The sequence below is a fragment of the Cherax quadricarinatus genome, chromosome 16 (genome assembly GCF_038502225.1).
Source record: "Cherax quadricarinatus isolate ZL_2023a chromosome 16, ASM3850222v1, whole genome shotgun sequence".
NCBI lineage: Eukaryota > Metazoa > Arthropoda > Malacostraca > Decapoda > Parastacidae > Cherax > Cherax quadricarinatus.
The window spans coordinates 24,946,210-24,970,031 of NC_091307.1; the positions used below are offsets into that span (position 1 = coordinate 24,946,210).

The window sequence follows — 23,822 nt, forward strand, 5'->3', positions numbered from 1 at the left end:
CACAGAAAATGGTTTATTATAATCTGAACATAAGTCCAGGACTTTATAAACTGGATGCATTCATATTGAATAAATATCTGATGCATTGTGGTGAATCAGTTGGTAGTATGCTGTGCAGATGAGGCACAGGAAAATATATGTAATGTAACTGCTGTCATCAATCATCTGGCAAGGTGAGATGTGCCTATTAACAGTCAATCAACTGGACTGTGATGAAGGAGGCTGGCATTGCGATGTAGCTGATCTTCAGTAGCATGCTGGTGACTTAGTGCAATGCTACCACCTGTGATGACGCTCCTGGTGGTGACTAGTGGAGCACTACCACTTGTGATGGTGGCCATGATGGTGGCCATGATGGTGTCTGTTGTGGTGATGGTCATGGTGGTGGTGGTGATGGTCTCGTGAGGCCGCCATGCCCAGTGCCAGGCCTAGTCCCAATCCCGGCCTGACTACATGAGGCTGCAGCCAGACAAAAATTTCTTTCAGTACCCTGTCTGTAACAAGTCATAGTCACTACTGCTATATGTAGACTATTAATTACCCTTATATAACCCTAATTTTTAAAGGTGTGGACCGGTAAGCCAGCGGAATGCCTCGGTCAGATGACGAAAAACTCCGGCGGCAGGTCATCATATGACTAAGACCCCCGTCAGGAAACACTTGAAATGTTTCCTGACAAACCTTACCTAACCTAATCTGCTATATGTAGGGGTAAGCGCTGAACTCGTAGGGGCCATGTAGACCTCGGAATAGGTAATCAGGTTTGATCCAAGTAAGGGGAAGGGCAGATCTAATTCCTTGAAACAGGGCCGGATTAAGATTTTGTAGGCCCCTGGGCTACAGACCATGAAGCCCCTGCCTTTAATCCGGCCCTGCCTTGAAACAGCAGTATAAAGGCGCTCCGTGTTGAGGGGGCAAAATAAACCACAAAATCGAAATTAAAAACTTGCTGACTGACCGAAACGTCGTCGTTTTCATCTTTGTGTGGAAAAGGACTTTCTCTCCCCTTCCTTGAATCAAACTTCACTTCCATTCCCAAAGTGATGTATCACCCCCTAAGAATTCAGCGCTTTACCGTAAATGTAATGGATTTTATTCACTATCCTCAAGACTATATACATTATTATTCACTTTCAAATACAAAACGAAAGAGAATGATTTATAAATGTGTATAGAATCTACTGGCATTTTTTGTAAACTGTTGAAAAATATTCCGTTAAAGCTACATTAAATTTTTAGACCAGTGTAGTTCAGTTTTTTAGACGAGTTAAGAATCACACTACTGTTGGACCTACAGATAGATAGGTTATGATAATTATATTATATATGTTACCATTAGGTTAGATGTTTAATTGGATTATATGTATGAGAGATATAGACGGTTAGAATTAACGTACATATTTATTATCTAGATTAAAAGTTGAATTATTATTTTGGGGTGTTGATATGAGTACGGTGATTAGGACGAGTTAATATTCATTTCGTGTGAAATACAGAAATTTGAGCTAAAACCTTAATGTTTCTACACATTATAACATCTGTATTTTTATTTATAATAAGATACAATAGTTGTAACTACATTAATTAGGTCAGAAAGGTATTTAAAGGTGTGTTAACTGCGTTTAATGAAAATTTAATTGAAGATAACTTACCCTCTCCTGGACGACCACTGTCTCATGGATGACCGTCGGGGGCCTCACTATCACTGGCTGACGACATACACAATATTTTGAATATGATTACACCGTCATAAATGGTATGTTACTGGTAATATAGAAACTTTCAACCAGCTAGTTTAATTGTTTTATTATGCACCCCATTCGCATGGTGGCCTGGTCACAGACCGGACCGCGGGGGCGTTGACTCCCGGAACTCTCTCCAGGTAAACTCCAGGTGTGGGGTGGTAGTCAAGTATTTACTGTGTCACATAATGGGCCCAGGGGCTGGGCCCCGAAATTTTGATAGCTAAGCAAGTTATAGTTACTAATACTGTTCTACTACTTCTGTTATTAATACTTCTACTGTTACTACTACTGCTGCTGTTAGTACAGATATTGTTACTACTTCTAGAAGTGTGTGAAGCTCTCGCTTCACACACGGAGGGCCCGGGTTCTATTCCCGGCGAGGTAGAAATATTTCGACGTGTTTCCTTACACCTGTTGTCATGTTCACTTAGCAGCAAGTAGGTACCTGGGTGTTAGTCGACTGGTGTGGGTCGCATCCTGGGGGACAAGATTGAGAACCCCAATGGAAATGAGAGACAATCCTCGATGACGCACTGACTTTCCTAGGTTATCCTGGGTGGCTAACCTTGTGGGGTTAAAAATCCGAAGGAAATCTTATACGATCTGATTACAATAATAATGAGTTATTTGTGCAGACATGTATTCAGTTACAAAAACATTGCAAGAGAAAGAATACCTGGATGTTAGCAGTCTCCGGAGCAACACAACACTGATTATAATGAGAATGTTCCCTTGACTGCCTAGATGTTCTGGTGATTGTCTCTTAATCCAAGAAATTGGAGCTTCCCTTCCTTGTGATGTAGTTCAGCTGGGCTTGTGAGGTCTCTGGGGAGACTTAATTTAACCAATTATATGGTCACACCTTGCCTTGGCAAACGTCTGTCAGCCACGCCCACGTCTGAGGTCTTTTGTTCTTGACGCCTCAGACCTAGGCGTCAGGTCGTACACGTGGTTGTGGAGGGTGCTTGGACCACCATAAAAGCCCAAGGAAGAGCATGATCAGGAGATTTTCGAGCGGAGCTGCTGCTGGGGTGCAGAGCTCCTGAGCAGAGATTCGAGTGGAGCTGCTGCTGGGGTGCAGAGCTCCTGAGCAGAGATTCGAGCGGAGCTGCTGCTGGGGTGCAGAGCTCCTGAGCAGAGATTCGAGCGGAGCTGCTGCTGGGGTGCAGAGCTCCTGAGCAGAGACTTCGAGCGGAGCTGCTGCTGGGGTGCAGAGCTCCTGAGCAGAGACTTCGAGCGGAGCTGCTGCTGGGGTGCAGGGCTTGGGAGAAGGCTGCTGAAGTCTCTGGAGGAGACTGTTGGAGGCACTGTCTCACTGCTTATGTGTACCACCCCATTTATCTAAACCCCAATGATATACTCCTGTTCCCAAATATATTATTATACAAGGACTTAATAATAAACTGTGTTTGAGTAGAATAGTAATATTCACTGTCCCCGTTATTTATTATTTTTTCTTATATTTCCATTATTTATGTTTAGTTAAAGTAGTGAGAGGGTGAGTAGTGTGGAGTGGTGGGTAGAGTAATGAGAGGTGAAGTTGTAGTCACCAGTGACCTCACATTACCTACCTACCTACCCCTCACCTCTCCTGCCATCTCCTACCACCTCGCCTGCATGTCCCCTACCTACTAACTCCCTCCTCTTACCCCCATTGTCCCCAAATCATTACCCCCCCCTACATGACATGGTGTCTAAGCGGTGGTGGTTCTTATTATTTTTATAGTAGGAACCAGTCCCATGTGCCTTATTTTTGACTGCTCGGTTATACTTGTTATGCTACCATTTGCTACCACTTTTTTTTTCTTGTGTGTAAAATCTAAAGTGAATATCTGTATGATATTATAATCCTAGTGACCTTAACTGTCCTTTTTTGACGGTGGGTCTAAATAATTGTTTGGGTGTAATATTATATTTGGTGGAGTTGGTTGTTGGTTTGAGATAAATGGTGGAGAATATCAGTATTTGGGTGAGACTTTTGGGGGAAGCAATTACTGGCCGAAATTGAATATTTACAGAGGAATGAGAAGTCACCTAGCCCGCCTTGGAAGACTTACCCACAACTGTCACCCATTGAAGAGTTGCTTATGATTGCTGTCCACCTGATGTGCCCAGTCACCCAGCTGATATGCCCAGTCACCCAGCTGATGTGCCCCAGTAGATGTATTGCTGCCCTGGTCTGTCATCCAGTGTAGTGGGTGTCTGCGTCACCCAGCCTCTGTGACCATCACCCACGGACCACCAGTTACCCGCAGTTGCCAGGGATGGGTGACCACACCTGCTGTTGATGACCTGAAGTGACCTCACCTCACCCCGAGCAACTGACCATTGCCTGCTACTGCTGATGTCGGCTGCTGTCTGCTATGCTGTGGCCGTGCTGTGATGCTGTCTGCTATGCTGTGGCCGTGCTGTGACGCTGTCTGCTATGCTGTGGCCGTGCTGTGATGCTGTCTGCTATGCTGTGGCCGTGCTGTGATGCTGTCTGCTATGCTGTGGCCATGCTGTGTGCTGCTGTGATACGGCCTTGCTATGATGTTGAGATGCTGCGGTCGTGCGATGTTGAGATGCTGCAGCCGTGCTGTGACGCTGGGACCGTGCTGCGATGCTGTGGCCGTGCTGTGTGCTGCTGTGATACGGCCGTGCTGTGATGCTGCGATGCTGCCTAGCTCAAGAGGAGGAGATGGCGGTGATGCTGCAGTGGTGTGTGAGGGATTCTGGCTGGTGTGCCAGGACAGGAGAATCTACTATGAAGGAGTTGCCATCCTCGGAGATGTGGAAGGAAGTGAGCCGCGGAGATGGACTCCAGCTGTTGGGACCAGCCTGCTTTCAAGGGCGGTATGGAGGCGCATCCTGCCTTGCTGGTCGACTTGTACGACCGGTATGCGGGGATGCCCTGCCAGCCATGAGAGACAATTGAGAGTGTGAGATATCCCCAGCCTACTTTGACTTGCCAGAAGTGTTAGTGTTACCTGTGTGAAATAAGGTGACCTTGAATACGGTCCAGTGATTATGGCCGCCTTGTTTTATGAGGCCAGTGAATCCTAGTAGTGGCATAGGATAATGGAGGGTCTTAGCTGCGATGCCTGCCCTGTCTCGATTTTCAGATGTTGTTTGTAGTGTGCATGTGAAGTGTGCCGAAAATGCAACCTTGGTGGTCGTGAAGTGGTCCAGTTGCAGTTACTTGAAAGAATGCAACCCGTTGGAGCAGTTTTCCACGCCATAGAAGCCTAGAGAGGTTTGGCCCAATGGTTAACGTGCGAGGGTGACTAGCATTGGCTAGTGCATTTCTAGTAGAAGTAGGGAAGGCACTGGAGCCCGATATTTAGGTTTAAGGAGAAATGACGGGTAAGGAGGCTTTGCACCAGAGAGCGACTATTATGCTGGCCAACTGCCAGGTGTACTGATTATGCTGCCTTGTGGTAGTTGAGGAGGTTGAGGGAAATATATGTAATTGAATAATTTTGTATTATGTATAATTTTGTCTTTGTATTGTAATAGAATTAAGGGGTTAGGATTAAAATAGTCTAATAACTAGGACAAATTGTCCTAGTTCTCAGATATTTTAAATTGGGGGAGAAAGGGGGATGTGATGTAGTTCAGCTGGGCTTGTGAGGTCTCTGGGGAGACCTAATTTAACCAATTATATGGTCACACCTTGCCTTGGCAAACGTCTGTCAGCCACGCCCACGTCTGAGGTCTTTTGTTCTTGACGGCATCAGACCTAGGCGTCAGGTCGTACACGTGGTTGTGGAGGGTGCTTGGACCACCATAAAAGCCCAAGGAAGAGCATGATCAGGAGATTTTCGAGCGGAGCTGCTGCTGGGGTGCAGAGCTCCTGAGCAGAGACTTCCAGCGGAGCTGCTGCTGGGGTGCAGGGCTCGGGAGAAGGCTGCTGAAGTCTCTGGAGGAGACTGTTGGAGGCATTGGGCAGAGTACTGGCTTGGCACAGTACTCGTGCTGTGTAGGTCTTGGGACCTGTGGCTTAGTTCCTGTGATGAACTGCCCTCTGAACTATATTGTAAGTTACATTCATTTTGGTCAAGTTGATTGTGTTCCCTGTCTCACTGCTTATGTGTACCACCCCATTTATCTAAACCCCAATGATATACTCCTGTTCCCAAATATATTATTATACAAGGACTTAATAATAAACTGTGTTTGAGTAGAATAGTAATATTCACTGTCCCCGTTATTTATTATTTTTTCTTATATTTCCATTATTTATGTTTAGTTAAAGTAGTGAGAGGGTGAGTAGTGTGGAGTGGTGGGTAGAGTAATGAGAGGTGAAGTTGTAGTCACCAGTGACCTCACATTACCTACCTACCTACCGCTCACCTCTCCTGTCATCTCCTACCACCTCGCCTGCATGTCCCCTACCTACTAACTCCCTCCTCTTACCCCCATTGTCCCCAAATCATTACCCCCCCCTACATGACATCCTTTCCTCGGATCAAACCCCTCAAGGAAGGTTCCTTGATGTTGGCGAGGGGCTCTTGATTTAGGAAATTGGATCTGTGCTCCACTTCCCCGAATTAAGCCTGAATGCTTTCCACATCTCCCCCAGGCGCTGTATAATCCTCCGGGTTTAGCGCTTCCCCTTGATTATAATAATAATAATCCTCGGATCAAATCTGATTACATCAAAGAACCTCCCTTGAGGAGAACTATTTACTAACATTAAAGAACCTCTCTTGAGGGGAGCCTTTAATAGCATCAAGGAACCTTCCTAGAAGACAACATTTAACAGCATCAAGGAACCTCCCTTTGAGGGGACCCTTTTAACAGCATCAAGGAACTTCCCTTGAAGACAGCCTTTTACCAGCATCAAGGAACCTCTTGCTGGGAGCCTTTTAACAGCAACAAGGAACCTCATGTGTGGAGCTTTGAACAGCATCAAGGAACCTCTCTTGTAGGGAGCCTTTTACCAACATCAAAGAGCTGTTAGCATCGCTTCTATTCATTACTTTGGTAACTGAATTCATTAGTCTTGTAAACAGGTCATTACTATTTTAATTTACCTAAACACTAAGAGCTAAGGAAACAAAACCTCTGGAGGCATTCAGCATGAAGTTATAAATAAAGACAAAAAAACAGGTCAGCAAACAAAGGGGGACAGCAGAGGGCAGCAAGGGACTAGCTCCCTTAAGGTTTACTATACTAATAGCAGGAGTGTTAGAAATAAGATAGATGAGCTAAGATTAATTGCAAGTGCAGGAAACATAGATATTATTGCTATAACAGAGACCTGGCTCAATCTGAAAGATAGAGAGATGCCCTCTGAATGTCACATACAAGGCTATAAATTATTCCACACTGACAGGGTCAACAGGAAAGGTGGTGGAGTAGCGATGTATGTCAGAGACAACTTAAATTGTTGTGTTAGACAAGATATTAAATTAGAAGCGTCAGCCACTGAATCTGTTTGGTTACAGCTTCTCGAGGGCCGAGAAAAACTAATTTTGGGTGTGATTTACAGGGCCCCAAATCTTGATAGGGAGTGCAGTAAACTTCTATGGGACGAAATTCGTAAGGCATCTACATACGAAAATGTTGTGCTAATGGGAGATTTCAACTATAGACAGATTGACTGGAGCAATTTGACAGGAAATTTAGAGTCGGGTGACTTTCTTGACACGATCCAGGATTGTTTTTTAAAACAGTTTGTGACAGAGCCAACTAGGGGAAATAACCTCCTTGACTTGGTTCTTGCCAGTAGGGAAACACTAATTAATAATCTTGAGGTTAATGATGAGCTTGGGGAGAGTGATCACAAATCACTCAGTTTTAATATATCATGGAATTCCCCTAATAATGACAATCAAGTCTCCGTCCCTGACTTTCGCTTGGCTGATTTCATAGGACTGAAAAATTACTTAGGTGGGCTGAACTGGAATGACCTGACTAAGGGTCAGGTAGGTGGTGATGGTTGCCGATATGATGCTTTCCAGGGCATAGTTCTAGCTGCTCAGTCAAATTATATTCCAAATAGGGAAATCAGATCAAACAAAAATGATCCTAAATGGATGAACAATAGATTAAAATATCTGATTGGTCAAAAGAGAGGCATATATAGGCAAATCAAAAGAGGAGAGGGGCAATTAAGAAATCGATATATTCAGTTAAAGAGAGAAATAAAAAAGGGAATTAGAAAAGCAAAAAGAGATTATGAGGTTAAAGTTGCAAAAGAATCGAAGACTAACCCAAAAGGATTCTTTCAGGTATACAGAAGTAAGATCAGGGACAAGATAGGCCCACTCAAAAGTTCCTCGGGTCAGCTCACTGACAGTGATAAGGAAATGTGTAGAATTTTTAACACATACTTCCTCTCAGTTTTTACACAGGAGGATACCAGCGATATTCCAGTAATGATAAATTATGTAGAACAGGACGATAATAAACTGTGCACTATTAGGGTCACAAGTGACATGGTCCTTAGGCAAATAGATAAATTAAAACCTAACAAATCCCCAGGCTCTGATGAACTGTATGCAAGGGTTCTAAAGGAATGTAAAGAGGAGCTTAGCACACCTTTGGCTAATCTTTTCAACATATCACTACAAACTGGCATGGTGCCAGATAAGTGGAAAATGGCAAATGTGATACCTATTTTCAAAACAGGTGACAGGTCCTTAGCTTCGAACTATAGACCAATAAGCCTAACCTCCATAGTGGGAAAATTTATGGAATCAATAATTGCCGAGGCAGTTCGTAGCCATCTTGAAAAGCATAAATTAATCAACGAATCTCAGCATGGTTTTACAAAGGGGCGTTCCTGCCTTACGAATTTATTAACTTTTTTCACTAAGGTATTTGAGGAGGTAGATCATGGTAATGAATATGATATTGTGTATATGGACTTCAGTAAGGCTTTTGACAGGGTCCCACATCAGAGACTATTGAGGAAAATTAAAGCACATGGAATAGGAGGAGAAATTTTTTCCTGGATAGAGGCATGGTTGACAAATAGGCAGCAGAGAGTTTGCATAAATGGGGAGAAATCAGAGTGGGGAAGCGTCACGAGCGGTGTTCCACAGGGGTCAGTGTTGGGCCCCCTGCTGTTCACAATCTACATAAACGACATAGATGAGGGCATAAAGAGCGACATCGGCAAGTTTGCCGATGACACCAAAATAGGCCGTCGAATTCATTCTGACGAGGACATTCGAGCACTCCAGGAAGATTTGAATAGACTGATGCAGTGGTCGGAGAAGTGGCAGATGCAGTTTAATATAGACAAATGCAAAGTTCTAAATGTTGGACAGGACAATAAGCATGCCACATATAAACTAAATAATGTAGATCTTAATATTACGGATTGCGAAAAAGATTTAGGAGTTCTGGTTAGCAGTAATCTGAAACCAAGACAACAGTGCATAAGTGTTCGCAATAAAGCTAATAGAATCCTTGGCTTCATATCAAGAAGCATAAATAATAGGAGTCCTCAGGTTGTTCTTCAACTCTATACATCCTTGGTTAGGCCTCATTTAGATTATGCTGCACAGTTTTGGTCACCGTATTACAGAATGGATATAAATTCTCTGGAAAATGTACGAAGGAGGATGACAAAGATGATCCCATGTATCAGAAACCTTCCCTATGAGGATAGACTAAGGGCCCTGAAACTGCACTCTCTAGAAAGACGTAGAATTAGGAGGGATATGATTGAGGTGTATAAATGGAAGACAGGAATAAATAAAGGGGATGTAAATAGTGTGCTGAAAATATCTAGCCTAGACAGGACTCGCAGCAATGGTTTTAAGTTGGAAAAATTCAGATTCAGGAAGGATATAGGAAAGTACTGGTTTGGTAATAGAGTTGTGGATGAGTGGAACAAACTCCCAAGTACCGTTATAGAGGCCAGAACGTTGTGTAGCTTTAAAAATAGGTTGGATAAATACATGAGTAGATGTGGGTGGGTGTGAGTTAGACCTGATAGCTTGTGCTAACAGGTCGGTTGCCGTGTTCCTCCCTTAAGTCAATGTGACCTGACCTGACTAGGTTGGGTGCATTGGCTTAAGCCGGTAGGAGACTTGGACCTGCCTCGCATGGGCCAGTAGGCCTTCTGCAGTGTTCCTTCGTTCTTATGTTCTTATGTACCTCTGTAATCTTTGACTGCCTCCCACACGACGGGTACATAACGTATGATTACGCTATCTAATCTGTCAAATCAATCCGTGGTTGAGTGTCCCACGAGGCTCAGTTCTGTCAGTATGATTTATCATAACATCCAGTCATCAGCATGATTCATGTACATGATTTCCAGGTATTCCATAATATTAACTCTTTAATGGTCTTTTAAGAACAAAACTCATTGGAAAATTAACGAGAAAGAACGGAGAAGTTTTAATGCATACCGGTTGTTGGGGATACGGCTGAGGTGGATATGGTTGCTGTGGATATGGCTGATGTTGATATGGTGGCTGTGGATATGGTTGCTGGGGTGGATACTGCTGGGGTGGATACGACTGCTGTGGTGCAGGCGGAGCTGAGGGAACAGGAGGCTGTTGTCCGTAGCCTGTTGACGAGACACTCATATCAACTCTATCTTATCATCATCACTATTATTATATTCATAAAGCTAAACTCATAAGGGTCATATAACAAACGGATAATGGGAGGTAATGAGGTTTGAGCCAAGGAAGGGAGAAGCAGCATCAATTACTTGAAATTTGTCTCTGAGGTTATAACTAATACTGACTCGCTCTCAGGAAGAGGACATTTTTTTTTTTGTCCTAAGATGGATGTAGGAGCATTAGCATAGTGTTCGCTAATGATGTTGATACACAAGCCTACTAGTTTCTTATATCCTTCAACAGGCATACACACGTCTATAGTGTCTAATTCTTCAAAAAACACACAAGCCTACTAGTATTTTACTCAGCACACACAAGTCTACTAGTATCTTATTTAACACGCAAGCCTACTATTATCTTAGTCTAATACATGCCTACTAGCATCTTATTCAACGTGCACAAGCCTATTAATATCTTATTTAACACTCACAAGCCTACGCGTATCTTATTAAACACACAAGTATCTTATCTTTCAACACTCACGCAAGTCTACTAGTACCTGATTCTTCAACAAACACGTGTTAAACTTAAAAAACACATGCATATTGAAATTTGTTCTGGGCACTGAAAGTTACCTGAAACTGAATATAAATTAGTCATCTATTTCGAGCCTCAGCTGCCCATTCAGCCTTACCTCGTACATCATTCCTTTTAACTTTGGAACAAGCCTTGTTGCATATTTCAACATTTTCTAAGGTTTCTTAGTATGTTTTTTTTCCGATGCGGGTTCCGTACTGTTGCTGCATACTCCAAGATGGGCCTGATGTATACTATAGAAAGGACTCGGAATAACTGTTGAAATTCCTGAAGGCCACTCCTAGATCTGCCAGACGAGAACTGGCTGCAGATGTTATTCGGCTGACGTGAACCTCTGGCGTTATACTGGGCACTATGTTCACCCCCTAGGTTCTTCTCTGAGTGAAATCTGCTGCCACAGTCTCCTAGTCTATACTCCACTTCCGGTCTTCATTCTCCTTCCTGAAACTTCATGGCCTTGCCTTTACTTGGGTTGAACTCAAGTAACCACTTATCTGATCAGTTTACTTCCTTCCCTTAAGGTTCTCCTTGATCCACCAGACTATGTTACCTGTTAATCCTGCACCATGTCTTTGTCCCAGTCTTGTGGGGTACAGTATTAATCAATAAAAACTAAACGCTGAACCCACAAGGGTCATACAGAGGGAATACAGTAGCAATTGCCTTCTAGTAGTCAAAGAAAATGCAATCTACTCATCCCTCTCTCTCCTGTCCCAATATATATATTACTTTGTCACAGAACTCGAATAAGTTGTTAGACAAGATTTGTTATTTCTACATTCATGCTCATTGTTTACGAAACCACTTCTCTTTAAGTGTTTACCACTCTCCCCCTGATAAGTTAGTCCATTACCTTGCATGGTGTGTGGTTCAACATGTGTGTGTCTCCTTGCTGTCTTCCAGACTCTGGCAACTGTCACATATGCATTAATCCTAGCTAATAGTCAAAACAATGCTTCTGCACCCTCGCGCAGAATCGCATGATGGCACTTCGTCAGGTCCCATTGCCTTTGATGTATCTGCATCTAAGCTTTCTTTACCTTTTCTCCTGTTGTGTGTATGGTGTCCAGTACTCGACGGTGTACCCTGTTCCCTAGGCTTTTTGGTATTGCCCTCGTTTCCGACGAAAAGACCTCTTCAAGTTGTTTGCTTAACACTTCACAAATTTCCTCATCGTTTGTAAGCCCTTCTTCGGTCGAATTACTGGTCCCTGTACAGTCATCTTTCTTCTGGTGTGACTGTGAAGTAGTTTTGATGTGTGTCACAAAAAAAATGACAGGTTCGTCAAAAAATTAATATCAGAAATTAGGAAATTGATAAAATTTATCACAGCTACCATAAGTATGCCTCTTCAGTGCCACGAGGAAACGAAAATAAAAACCTACAAGAATCCCACCTAGCTGTGGCAGAGAGTGTAGTCAGGGGTTCCAACCTGGCCCCTCTTGGTTCAGTCTAGCACCCTACATCCTCCTAATTCTCCACAATTCTCGATGTATTGAAAACTCTGGTAATGTATCATATATAAACAGTCTCACCTGACATACTGTAACACGAGACAGCCTTTTTAAGTGACAAGAGTTGAGGAAGACTAGTGATTAAGATACAAGTGGTGGTGATGGGTGGTGGTTGAGACAGCTAGTCGTGGTGATGGAGACCACTAATAATGGGGCGGTGAGAGAGACTGCTAGTGATGGTGGTGGTATATACTATTGCTACTGATCATGTGAGTTCTCCTTGATGTCATATCTGATAAGAACAATCATTGTCACAGCCTTCACCACCTACATAACACTCACCACCTGCACCAACACTTACCACCTGCCACGCCACACGTGTACCTTCTAGCAACAGTTGGTGATCCTAGCTTAGATAACAACGGTCATTTCGTCAAACGTGTAAATAAGTCACTGACTTTACTGGGTCATCCTGGATTAAATCTACACTATGTACTGTAATACATATACGAGTGCCAGTATCATGTGTGTCCTCAATGACCAGTGTAAAAAAAAAAAACATGTATATGTACAGATTGAGTAAATGAGGGTTGGTTAATGAGGTTTTAAGCCTATCGACTACACGAGGGTCATTACGGCTGCATAGTAACCTCTTCATCATCAGCGAAGAATATTTAATCCCTCAGATAGGGATTAAGCTCTCAGCACATATATGCCCTCAGCATATACACCCCTCAAGATATATATGCTGTGTCTATATGAACACAGCTATGTTATATTGTACCAAGCTGAGAATTTTGTCAAATAACATTACTTCGGACTTTTTATTTTCCGTCCCGTGTGTGCTATGGTGCCACCACAGCACGCACAGGTGGCACCACAGCACAGAGGTGGCACTACAACAGAGGTGGCACCACAGCGGGGAGAGGTGGCATCGCAGCAGAGAGAGGTGGCACTCTACTGATAAAGTATCTCACGTTTACCCTGCCAGTTTTTCACCACCCACCACTAAGGGTAATTATATACATACACACACACACACATTATATATATATATATATATATATATATATATATATATATATATATATATATATATATATATATATATATATATATATATTAATCATATTAATCTTAAGTTAATTTTAAGCCAGCCCGTAATGCTATGCATATAAGTGGCTTTGGCATGCTGCTCTTACCTGTATTTTTTTGTACCTCTGTATGTATGCTAAAATTACTAAATAAATAAATAAATAAATATATATATATATATATATATATATATATATATATATATATATATATATATATATATATATATATATATATATATATATATATATATGTCGTGCCGAACAGGCAGAACTTGCGATCTTGGCTTAAATAGCAACGCTCATCTTGCCATGTAGGACAAATGAAAATTTGTGTATGCAATAATTTCGCCAAAATCATTCTGAACCTAACGAAAAAAATATATTTCACTGTGTTTGTTTAGTATTAAATTATTGTAAACAAATCTAAAATATATTTAGTTGGGTTAGGATAAAATAAATTGTTCCTGTTATAATAAGGTTAGGTAAGTTTTCTAAGACTCTTTTGGTGCAAAATTAAAAGTTTTTACATTAACATTAAGGAAAAAATTAATCTTTAAACGTATAAGAGAAAATTTTAGAAAGGACTTAATTTTAAATGAGTTCTTGCTAATTGACCAGTTTTACATATTCGGCACGACATATATATATATATATATATATATATATATATATATATATATATATATATATATATATATATATATATATATATATATATATATATATATATATATATATATATATATATATATATATATGTATATATAGTATAAATACTATATGTATATATATATATATATATATATATATATATATATATATATATATATATATATATATATATATATATATATATATATATATATATATATATATATATATATATATATATATATATATATATATATATATATATATATATATATATATATACAACTACAAACAATCGCACTGGGATGGTCCAATAGTGGAAAATATAGCCTCAACGATGCTTCAGAGTGTGTCAGGGAAGGATAGAGCCCGCCTCCTGGCAGTGAGAGCCCCTCATGCTGGGGACTTTCTGTTGGCTGTTCCCAACTCCAGCCTTGGCACACGCCTCGACCCACAGACCATCCGCATCGGTGTTGCCCTTCGACTTGCCGCCCCTATTCTCGCCGAACACAGGTGTATTTGTGGCAGTGAAGCAGCAGACCGATTCGGGTACCATGGTCTTGTGTGCCGTAAATCCGAGGGAAAGATTGCAAGACATGAGGAGGTTAATAACATTATCAAGAGGAGCCTCACAACAGCTGGATGCCCAGCAGTAAGGGAGCCACCCCAACTATGCAGATCTGATGGCAGCCAGAAGCGTCCAGATGGTATCACCCTTCAAGCCTGGACAGATGGGAAGCAGGTGGTGTGGGACTATACATGTGCATCTACCTTGGCTGATACCTATCTCCAATACACCAGGGAGGAAGGAGGGGCAGCTGCCAGCTTTAGGGAGTCCCAAAAGTCTAGAAAATATGGAGAACTTGCCCATCATTATATGTTTGTTCCCATAGGCTCAGAGACCCTTGGCTCATGGGGAAAGAGTGCATCTAATTTCCTTAAGGAGTTGGGAAAAAGACTCATCAGGGTAACTAGGGATCCCAGGGCAGCTAGTTTTCTGTTCCAGCGGCTCAGTGCGGCTGTTCAAAGGGGTAATGCATGCTGCATTTTGGGCACACGCCCCAGCTCTGAGGAGCTGGATGAGATTTTCGCCTTATAATCGGTGATACACACGTAACAACATGTACCGTATATGCCACCTTTATATCAACAATGTATCTCTTAAATCTTCTGTGCCATATTATGTAATAAAATATTCCTATTGGTAAAAAAAAAAAAAAAAATAGTTCAAAAGATGGGGTGGTAGGGGAAGTGGAATATTCAAATGGCTTCAGGAAGAAATCCAAATATTCTTCCTTGAAGCCTTTTTACCCACTTCTCCGAGGCTATGGGTCCCACAATTTACACCAGAGGTGGACCCAATATATATATATATATATATATATATATTATATATATATATATATATATATATATATATATATATATATATATATATATATATATATATATATATATAATGCATTAAAACTGCAAAGTACAAGGACTGTAATTCATATTATAAGTTGACTAACATCAGCCTGGTAATTATAATAGGCATATGAACAAGGAAACTCCTTACACGGTTTAAAGACTAGGTATGTTAGTGTTGAAGAGGCTATGAATAAATGAGGCCAGTCAGTGACGATCAAAAGACGGGAGACGGGGGTTGGGCAGGAACCGAGACTCGACCCCTAGCAAATATTTAGTTACTACAGACATCTAGCTTCGGGGACACTACTGCACCTTGCGCTGCGTCCAAAGGGACACTGCTGTACCTTGTGCTGCGTCCTCAGGGACGCTACTGCACCTTGCGCTGCGTCCTCAGCTCAGCTCTCACCGGGATAATCCCTTTATGAACTCCCGTCACTTTCCCAAATTAAATTGTCTTCAAGGAAGCATTTTGCGCAGAAATACGGCCGACTACACTCCACTCCCTCGCTGCTGCTGCCAACCTCTTCCTCACCCTCATATTTCTCACCTGTGGAGGCTCCTATGGTTACCACCATTATTTTGGTAACGTGTATCAGAGTACAAAATACTGCTATTCAGTTCTTCGTGATAGTTATATAGTGGTAACAAAAGCTAGCTATGGTTCCATATCGTATTCCATCATGCAGGGCGGATTTCGTGCAGTGCTGAAATCAGTCACGTGAGCTGGGAGAGTTTAGTAAGGTACAATTATGTCAATTATTTCATTAAAGGGTCGTCAGCTACGGCAGCTTCAAAGGTTTCGTTCCATTTCTCAAGAAAGAATATCCCATACACAGTAGAAATGAAGAGGAGGGAAGATATGACGATATCTCTGTCACGGAGTGGGTAAATAAAAATTATGCAAATGAGGGATTTCAGTCATATTTCATCATACATGATGCGTTACAGAGTGGCTGGGGAGATACTGTGATAAAGACGGTATGTAGATAAAGGTACATACGTAGGTACACTGTAAGACATTGACTGACAATTATTAAGGCTGAGGAAGCCACTCGTAGAGACACCACCGTGCCTTATTGAGAGTGTGGAAAATACTGTATATATTTTCCGGAGATACGGTAATTTATAGGTAAATTGATGCCCTATATTGTATTTTTAAAAGAAGTATGTTATCGAAAAAAAAGTAGAGACTCGCCATCTTGGTTTTTGAATTTGTATTAGAAACGTTGGTGAATGGGGAAGAATTTTTCGTGCTCTAGAGGTTAAAATTGTGCTGACACCTCTCAAATAGGAGGCAAAATTGGTGGATATGCATTCCTGCATAACTTGAGATATCAGACGACTGGACAAGACAGCTCCAGGAACCTCAGATAAGCTCTCTAGATTTATGTGTAATTCTGGCCAGCATTATTTTCATAGATTTAGTTAGAGTGAGGTTTTCTGAGTATGATACACATTAATCTCCTGTCAAATTGGTGAGTGATATTATATATTTTCCTTCTGTTATGTAATTGTGTATATATATAACCATTTATTTTTAATAAACAGTCCACAAATTTATATATTTACCAGCATTCCTGGTGTATGTATATTTCATTTAATTAATAGGTCCAGAGCAACTTGTGGATATGACAGTGGTAGGTATCGAAGGGGGACATTTTTTGCGACCTAGGTGTCCCAAATTCCTACTTGTCTAACTGATAAATAATAATTATCAATGTTCATTTACTGTTATGTATATAATAATACATCCAAGTAAATGCAATTTTCCACATTTAATTTGCCCGTTGTTGTTTTTTTTTTTTTTTTGACTGGATATTAAGTTGTATCATACTCAGAAAACCTCACTCTAACTAAATCTATGAAAATAATGCTGGCCAGAATTACACACAAATCTAGAGAGCTTATCTGAGGTTCCTGGAGCTGTCTTGTCCAGTCGTCTGATATCTCAAGTTATGCAGGAATGCACATCCACCAATTTCGCCTCCTATTTGAGAGGTGTCAGCACAATTTTAACCTCTAGAGCACGAAAAATTCTTCCCCATTCACCAACGTTTCTAATACAAATTCAAAAACGAAGATGGCGAGTCTCTACTTTTTTTCGATAACATACTTTTTTTAAAAATACAATATAGGGCATCTATTTACCTATAAATTACCGTATTTCCGGAAAATATATACAGTATTTTCCACAGAGAGACTTCCTAAATGAAGTGAAGTGAGAAAGGTAACTGGAAGGAAAGTCAATGGAGGAAATAATGAAGGACCTGGCTGAAATGTGCCGAAAAGCAAAGAGAACTTCGTACCCAAAGAAGAGGTGGAAGCAGCAAACACAGAGAAAGTCCTTGGTTCAAGCACAGATTTAGAAAGGCAAAAAAAAAAAATAGAGGGGATGTAGCTCACTACAGAAAGCGAAGGGCAGACGAGAACAGAGAAGCGAACAGATTAGCCAGAAATGAATATAAGGGTAAGGAGAGAGGCTGAGAGACAATTTGAGAATGACATAACAACCAAGGCCAAGTCGGAACCAAAACTGCTTCACAGTTATATCAGAAGAAAGACGACAGTAAAAAATCAGATAATTTACTGAAGAAGGAAGAAAATTCACGAAAAATGGCAAGGAAGTCTGCGAAGTGTTAATCAAACAATTTGACGAGGTTTTTCAGTAGAAAAGTGGGCAATATCAGAATTCCTAAGGAAAATGGTTCACCGACAGGTATTGGACACCATGTACACAACAGGGGAAGAGATAAAAAAAACTGTTGATGAACTAGATACATCAAGGTCAGTGGGACCTGACCAAGCATCATCATCTGTGAAAGGGATCAGAGTCATTGTCTGACCTACTAGCTAAGATTTACAACAAGTCAACTGGCACAGAACAGTTGCCAGAGATAGACAGGAAGTGTTGAACTTCAAATCAGTTTCACTGACAAGCTTACCATGCACGTAACAGAGAAGATAATCAGGAGGAAAGTGACAGAACACTTGGACAGAAGTGGTTTTATAAGCAATAATCGACAATGGTTCAGAAATGACAAATCATGTCTTACCAGTCTGTTAGAGTTTTATGACAAAGTAACAGATGTGAGACGGAAAAGAGAGGGATAGGTGAATTGCATTTTAGGCTGAAAGAAGGCATTTCATACTGTACCCCATACGAGATTGGGGTAAAATCTTGGTGCAAGCAGTAATAACAGGAACGTACTCATTTGGATCAAAAAAAAAAAAAACTTAGGGGAAGGAAGCAGAGAGAAAACTTTAGAAATGACTTATATAATGCATGCATATACACGACTAAGCTAATATATATATATATATATATATATATATATATATATATATATATATATATATATATATATATATATATATATATATATATATATATATATATATACATATATATATATATATATATATATATATATATATATATATATATATATATATATATATATATATATATATATATATATATATATACAGCAGTATAGAGAATCCGGATATCCGACTAGGCTCTCAAGAACGTAAACACTCTGTATCCGGACAATCGACTAGGCTCTCAAGAACGTAAACAACATACTGAATCCGGCACTTGACCCGGTACACACAACAAAAGCATTCTTTTATATATTAATATGCACAATTGATGACTGATTCGCGTTTGCGGGAAAAGTTCAAAATGGTTAGATATGTTAGAAAGCGCAAGGCGAACCTCACTGGACTGTGTTATCCGTTAACAAACGTTAATGGTAAATTATTTCAGTTTTATATTATTGGTGATATAGACAAATTGATGATTAAGATACAGGTGCAACACTTGGATATCCTTAATGACGAATCGTTGCGCCTGCACAGCAGGAATTGAAGGCATCCTTCCCTTCCTCGGATCAAACTCCTGCCATTCCCCAGGTACTGTATTACCCCTACAGGTCTAGTTCTTCCCCTTTGAATAGAAATTGCTTCAACTAACATGGATTTGAAACAAAGTGTACACGAGTTACGTCTGGTAGACTCCAGTAAAGTCTGTTGAGAGTATAACACTCAGGGTAAAACTATATAATGGGGGTTAAATAATATGCTTAGATTATAATCGTAACATAGTTTATGTGTTAAATTAAAATATGACTGAAACGAGAGGTCAGGCGGATGTCCTCTTGAAGTCTGAGTCATCCTAGTTTACGTACGTCACACGCTGTATATCTCGTGGCGTGCTTCGCAAGACATGGTTGCAGGCTGCACATGCCTTATCCCATGGTACAAGAGCATAAGTATGTACAGTAAGAAAGGAAGAACACTGTAGCAGGCCTATTGACCCATGTTAGGCAGGTCCAACTCACGCTTACCCACGAGTTTCGTCAGTGGTAGCAGCAGCAGCCGCAGCAGCAGCCGCAGCAGCAGCCGCAGCCGCCCAGCAGGAACTGTTATTGAGAAGTGGGTACCCCAGAGTGCCTCCCACATGTCAGCACCTGCCCAGCCAGTCACTGGTATTTAAGTAGTTTGCCAGTGTTGTTTGTTTGCTGTGATAGTTCGCAGGATGATGGCAATGACTGCTGTGATAGTTCGCAGGTGAAGGTGTCCCGTAGCTCGATTGCTAGCTCACTCACCTTATACACTGAGGTCCGGAGTTCGAATCTCCGGTACGGTTGGAAAACGTGTTTCCATAAGACGTGTTTCCATAAGATACCTGTTGTCTATGTTCACCCATCAGTAAAATGGGTACCTGGGTGTTAGTCGACTGGTGTAGGTCGCATCCTAGGACAAAATTGGCCTAATTTGCCCAAAATGCTCTGCATAACAAGCCACTTTCTGTAGAGTAGTATGTCATTGATGTCAGCTAGGCCTGTATATCTTGTACATGTACGTGTAGAAATAAAGATACTATTATCGTATTATTCACTGATGGTGTACGCAGGGTACTTTGAATACAGTCGCTGACAATGTTCGTAGGGGGCTCTGAAGGCAGTCGCTGACAATGTTCGCAGGCTACAATAATGTTCAGGAATAAAGCTAAAAGAATACAACCAAGCATAAATATAAATAATACACTGAAAGACAGTACGAGGAATAAGTCTTGAGTATTCACCTTGACAGCAGCAATCTTGAATTTACCTGGAGTTTACCTGGAGTTTACCTGGAGAGAGTTCCGGGGGTCAACGCCCCCGCGGCCCGGTCTGTGACCAGGCCTCCTGGTAGATCAGAGCCTGATCAACCAGGCTGTTGCTGCTGGCTGCACGCAAACCAACGTACGAGCCACAGCCCGGCTGATCAGGAACTGACTTTAAGTGCTTGTCCAGTGCCAGCTTGAAGACTGCCAGGGGTCTGTTGGTAATCCCCCTTATGTGTACTGGGAGGCAGTTGAACAGTCTCGGGCCCCTGACACTTATTGTATGGTCTCTTAACGTGCTAGTGACACCCCTGCTTTTCATTGGGGGGATGGTGCATCGTCTGCCAAGTCTTTTGCTTTCGTAGTGAGTGATTTTCGTGTGCAAGTTCGGTACTAGTCCCTCTAGAATTTTCCAGGTGTATATAATCATGTATCTCTCCCTCCTGCGTTCCAGGGAATACAGGTTTAGGAACCTCAAGCGCTCCCAATAATTGAGGTGTTTTATCTCCGTTATGCGCGCCGTGAAAGTTCTCTGTACATTTTCTAAGTCGGCAATTTCACCTGCCTTGAAAGGTGCTGTTAGTGTGCAGCAATATTCCAGCCTAGATAGAACAAGTGACCTGAAGAGTGTCATCATGGGCTTGGCCTCCCTAGTTTTGAAGGTTCTCATTATCCATCCTGTCATTTTTCTAGCAGATGCGATTGATACAATGTTATGGTCCTTGAAGGTGAGATCCTCCGACATAATCACTCCCAGGTCTTTGACGTTGGTGTTTCGCTCTATTTTGTGGCCAGAATTTGTTTTGTACTCTGATGAAGATTTAATTTCCTCATGTTTACCATATCTGAGTAATTGAAATTTCTCATGGTTGAACTTCATATTGTTTTCTGCAGCCCACTGAAAGATTTGGTTGATGTCCGCCTGGAGCTTTGCAGTGTCTGCAATGGAAGACACTGTCATGCAGATTCGGGTGTCATCCGCAAAGGAAGACACGGTGCTGTGGCTGACATCCTTGTCTATGTCGGATATGAGGATGAGGAACAAGATGGGAGCGAGTACTGTGCCTTGTGGAACAGAGCTTTTCACCGTAGCTGCCTCGGACTTTACTCTGTTGACGACTACTCTCTGTGTTCTGTTAGTGAGGAAATTATAGATCCATCGACCGACTTTTCCTGTTATTCCTTTAGCACGCATTTTGTGCGCTATTACGCCATGAGTCACACTTGTCGAAGGCTTTTGCAAAGTCTGTATATATTACATCTGCATTCTTTTTGTCTTCTAGTGCATTTAGGACCTTGTCGTAGTGATCCAATAGTTGAGACAGACAGGAGCGACCTGTTCTAAACCCATGTTGCCCTGGGTTGTGTAACTGGTGGGTTTCTAGATGGGTGGTGATCTTGCTTCTTAGGACCCTTTCAAAGATTTTTATGATATGGGATGTTAGTGCTATTGGTCTGTAGTTCTTTGCTGTTGCTTTACTGCCCCCTTTGTGGAGTGGGGCTATGTCTGTTGTTTTTAGTAACTGTGGGACGACCCCCGTGTCCATGCTCCCTCTCCATAGGATGGAAAAGGCTTCTTGCAGTTCTTGATGAACACAGAGTTCCATGAGTCTGGCCCTGGGGCAGAGTGCATGGGCATGTCATTTATCGCCTGTTCGAAGTCATTTGGCGTCAGGATAACATCGAATAGGCTTGTGTTAATCAAATTTTGTGGCTCTCTCATAAAAAATTCATTTTGATCTTCGACTCTCAGTCTTGTTAGCGGCTTACTAAAAACTGAGTCATATTGGGACTTGAGTAGCTCACTCATTTCCTTGCTGTCATCTGTGTAGGACCCATCTTGTTTAAGTAAGGGCCCAATACTGGACGTTGTTCTCGATTTTGATTTGGCATAGGAGAAGAAATACTTTGGGTTTCTTTAGATTTCATTTATGGCTTTTAGTTCTTCCCGCGATTCCTGACTCCTAAAGGATTCTTTTAGCTTAAGTTCGATGCTTGCTATTTCTCTGACCAGTGTCTCCCTACGCATTTCAGATATATTGACCTCTTTTAGCCGCTCTGCTATTCTTTTCCGTCGCCTGTAAAGGGAGCGCCTGTCTCTTTCTATTTTACATCTACTCCTCCTTTTTCTTAGAGGAATAAGCCTTGTGCATACATCGAGTGCCACCGAGTTAATCTGTTCTAGGCATAAGTTGGGGTCTGTGTTGCTTAGTATATCTTCCCAGCTTATATCGGTTAGGACTTGGTTTACTTGGTCCCACTTTATGTTTTTGTTATTGAAGTTGAATTTGGTGAATGCTCCCTCGTGACTAGTCTCATTATGTCGGTCTGGGGCTCCACGCATACATGTCTGAACCTCAATTGTGTTGTGATCTGAGTATATTGTTTTTGATATGGTGACATTTCTTATCAGATCATCATTGTTAGTGAAGATGAGGTCTAGTGTATTCTCCAGTCTAGTAGGCTCTATTATTTGCTGGTTTAAATTGAATTTTGTGCAGAGATTTAAAAGCTCGTGTGAGTGTGAGTTTTCATCAGAGCTGCCTCCTGGTGTTATTACTGCAACAATGTTATTTGCTATATTCCTCCATTTTAGGTGCCTTAAGTTGAAATCCCCCAGGAGCAAGATGTTGGGTGCAGGAGCTGGAAGATTTTCCAGACAGTGGTCAATTTTTAACAGCTGTTCCTGGAATTGCTGGGATGTTGCATCCGGAGGCTTGTAGACTACCACAATGACTAGGTTTTGGTTCTCGACCTTTACTGCTAAAACTTCCACTACATCATTTGAGGCATTAAGCAGTTCTGTGCAAACAAGTGACTCTGCAATGTACAGGCCAACCCCCCCCCCCCTTTTGCCTGTTCACTCTGTCACATCTGTAGAGGTTGTAACTTGGGATCCATATTTCGTTGTCCAAGTGATCCTTTATGTGGGTCTCAGTGAAAGCCGCGAACATTGCCTTTGCCTCTGCAAGCAGTCCACGGATGAAAGGTATTTTGTTGTTTGTTGCTGGCTTTAGACCCTGTATATTTGCAAAGAAGAATGTTATCGGACTGGTGGTATTGTTGGTACCCACACATCCAGCATACATCTTAAACAATGATCATTCTTTCGATAGTACGCTTTTTACAACAAGCAAGACAAGACAACTTACTCTATACCACGCTTTATTCTATCTTACCTCACTTCTGGTATATGTACACGGGAATGTTCAACAGTAAATCATCTAAAACCAAGCAACTCA

At 41.5% G+C, this 23,822-nt stretch overlaps 1 protein-coding gene across 2 annotated transcripts; it reads right to left on the minus strand.

Moving 5' to 3' along the window:
* On the minus strand, window positions 1-12,572 carry LOC128688883 (uncharacterized). 2 transcript variants are annotated; one of them, XM_070085496.1, is made up of 4 exons: window positions 12,391-12,569; window positions 10,100-10,260; window positions 1,653-1,709; window positions 1-459 (listed from the first exon to the last, which is right to left on the minus strand). In XM_070085496.1, the coding sequence occupies exons 1-4, from the start codon at window positions 12,395-12,397 to the stop codon at window positions 319-321; spliced, it is 366 nt and encodes a 121-aa protein (XP_069941597.1). In that variant the 5' UTR covers window positions 12,398-12,569; the 3' UTR covers window positions 1-318. The 2 variants fall into 2 exon arrangements, with proteins under 2 accessions (XP_069941597.1, XP_053632881.2); XM_053776906.2 differs by lacking the exon at window positions 1,653-1,709 and having other exon boundaries at window positions 12,391-12,572.
* Window positions 12,573-23,822: the final 11,250 nt, after the last annotated feature.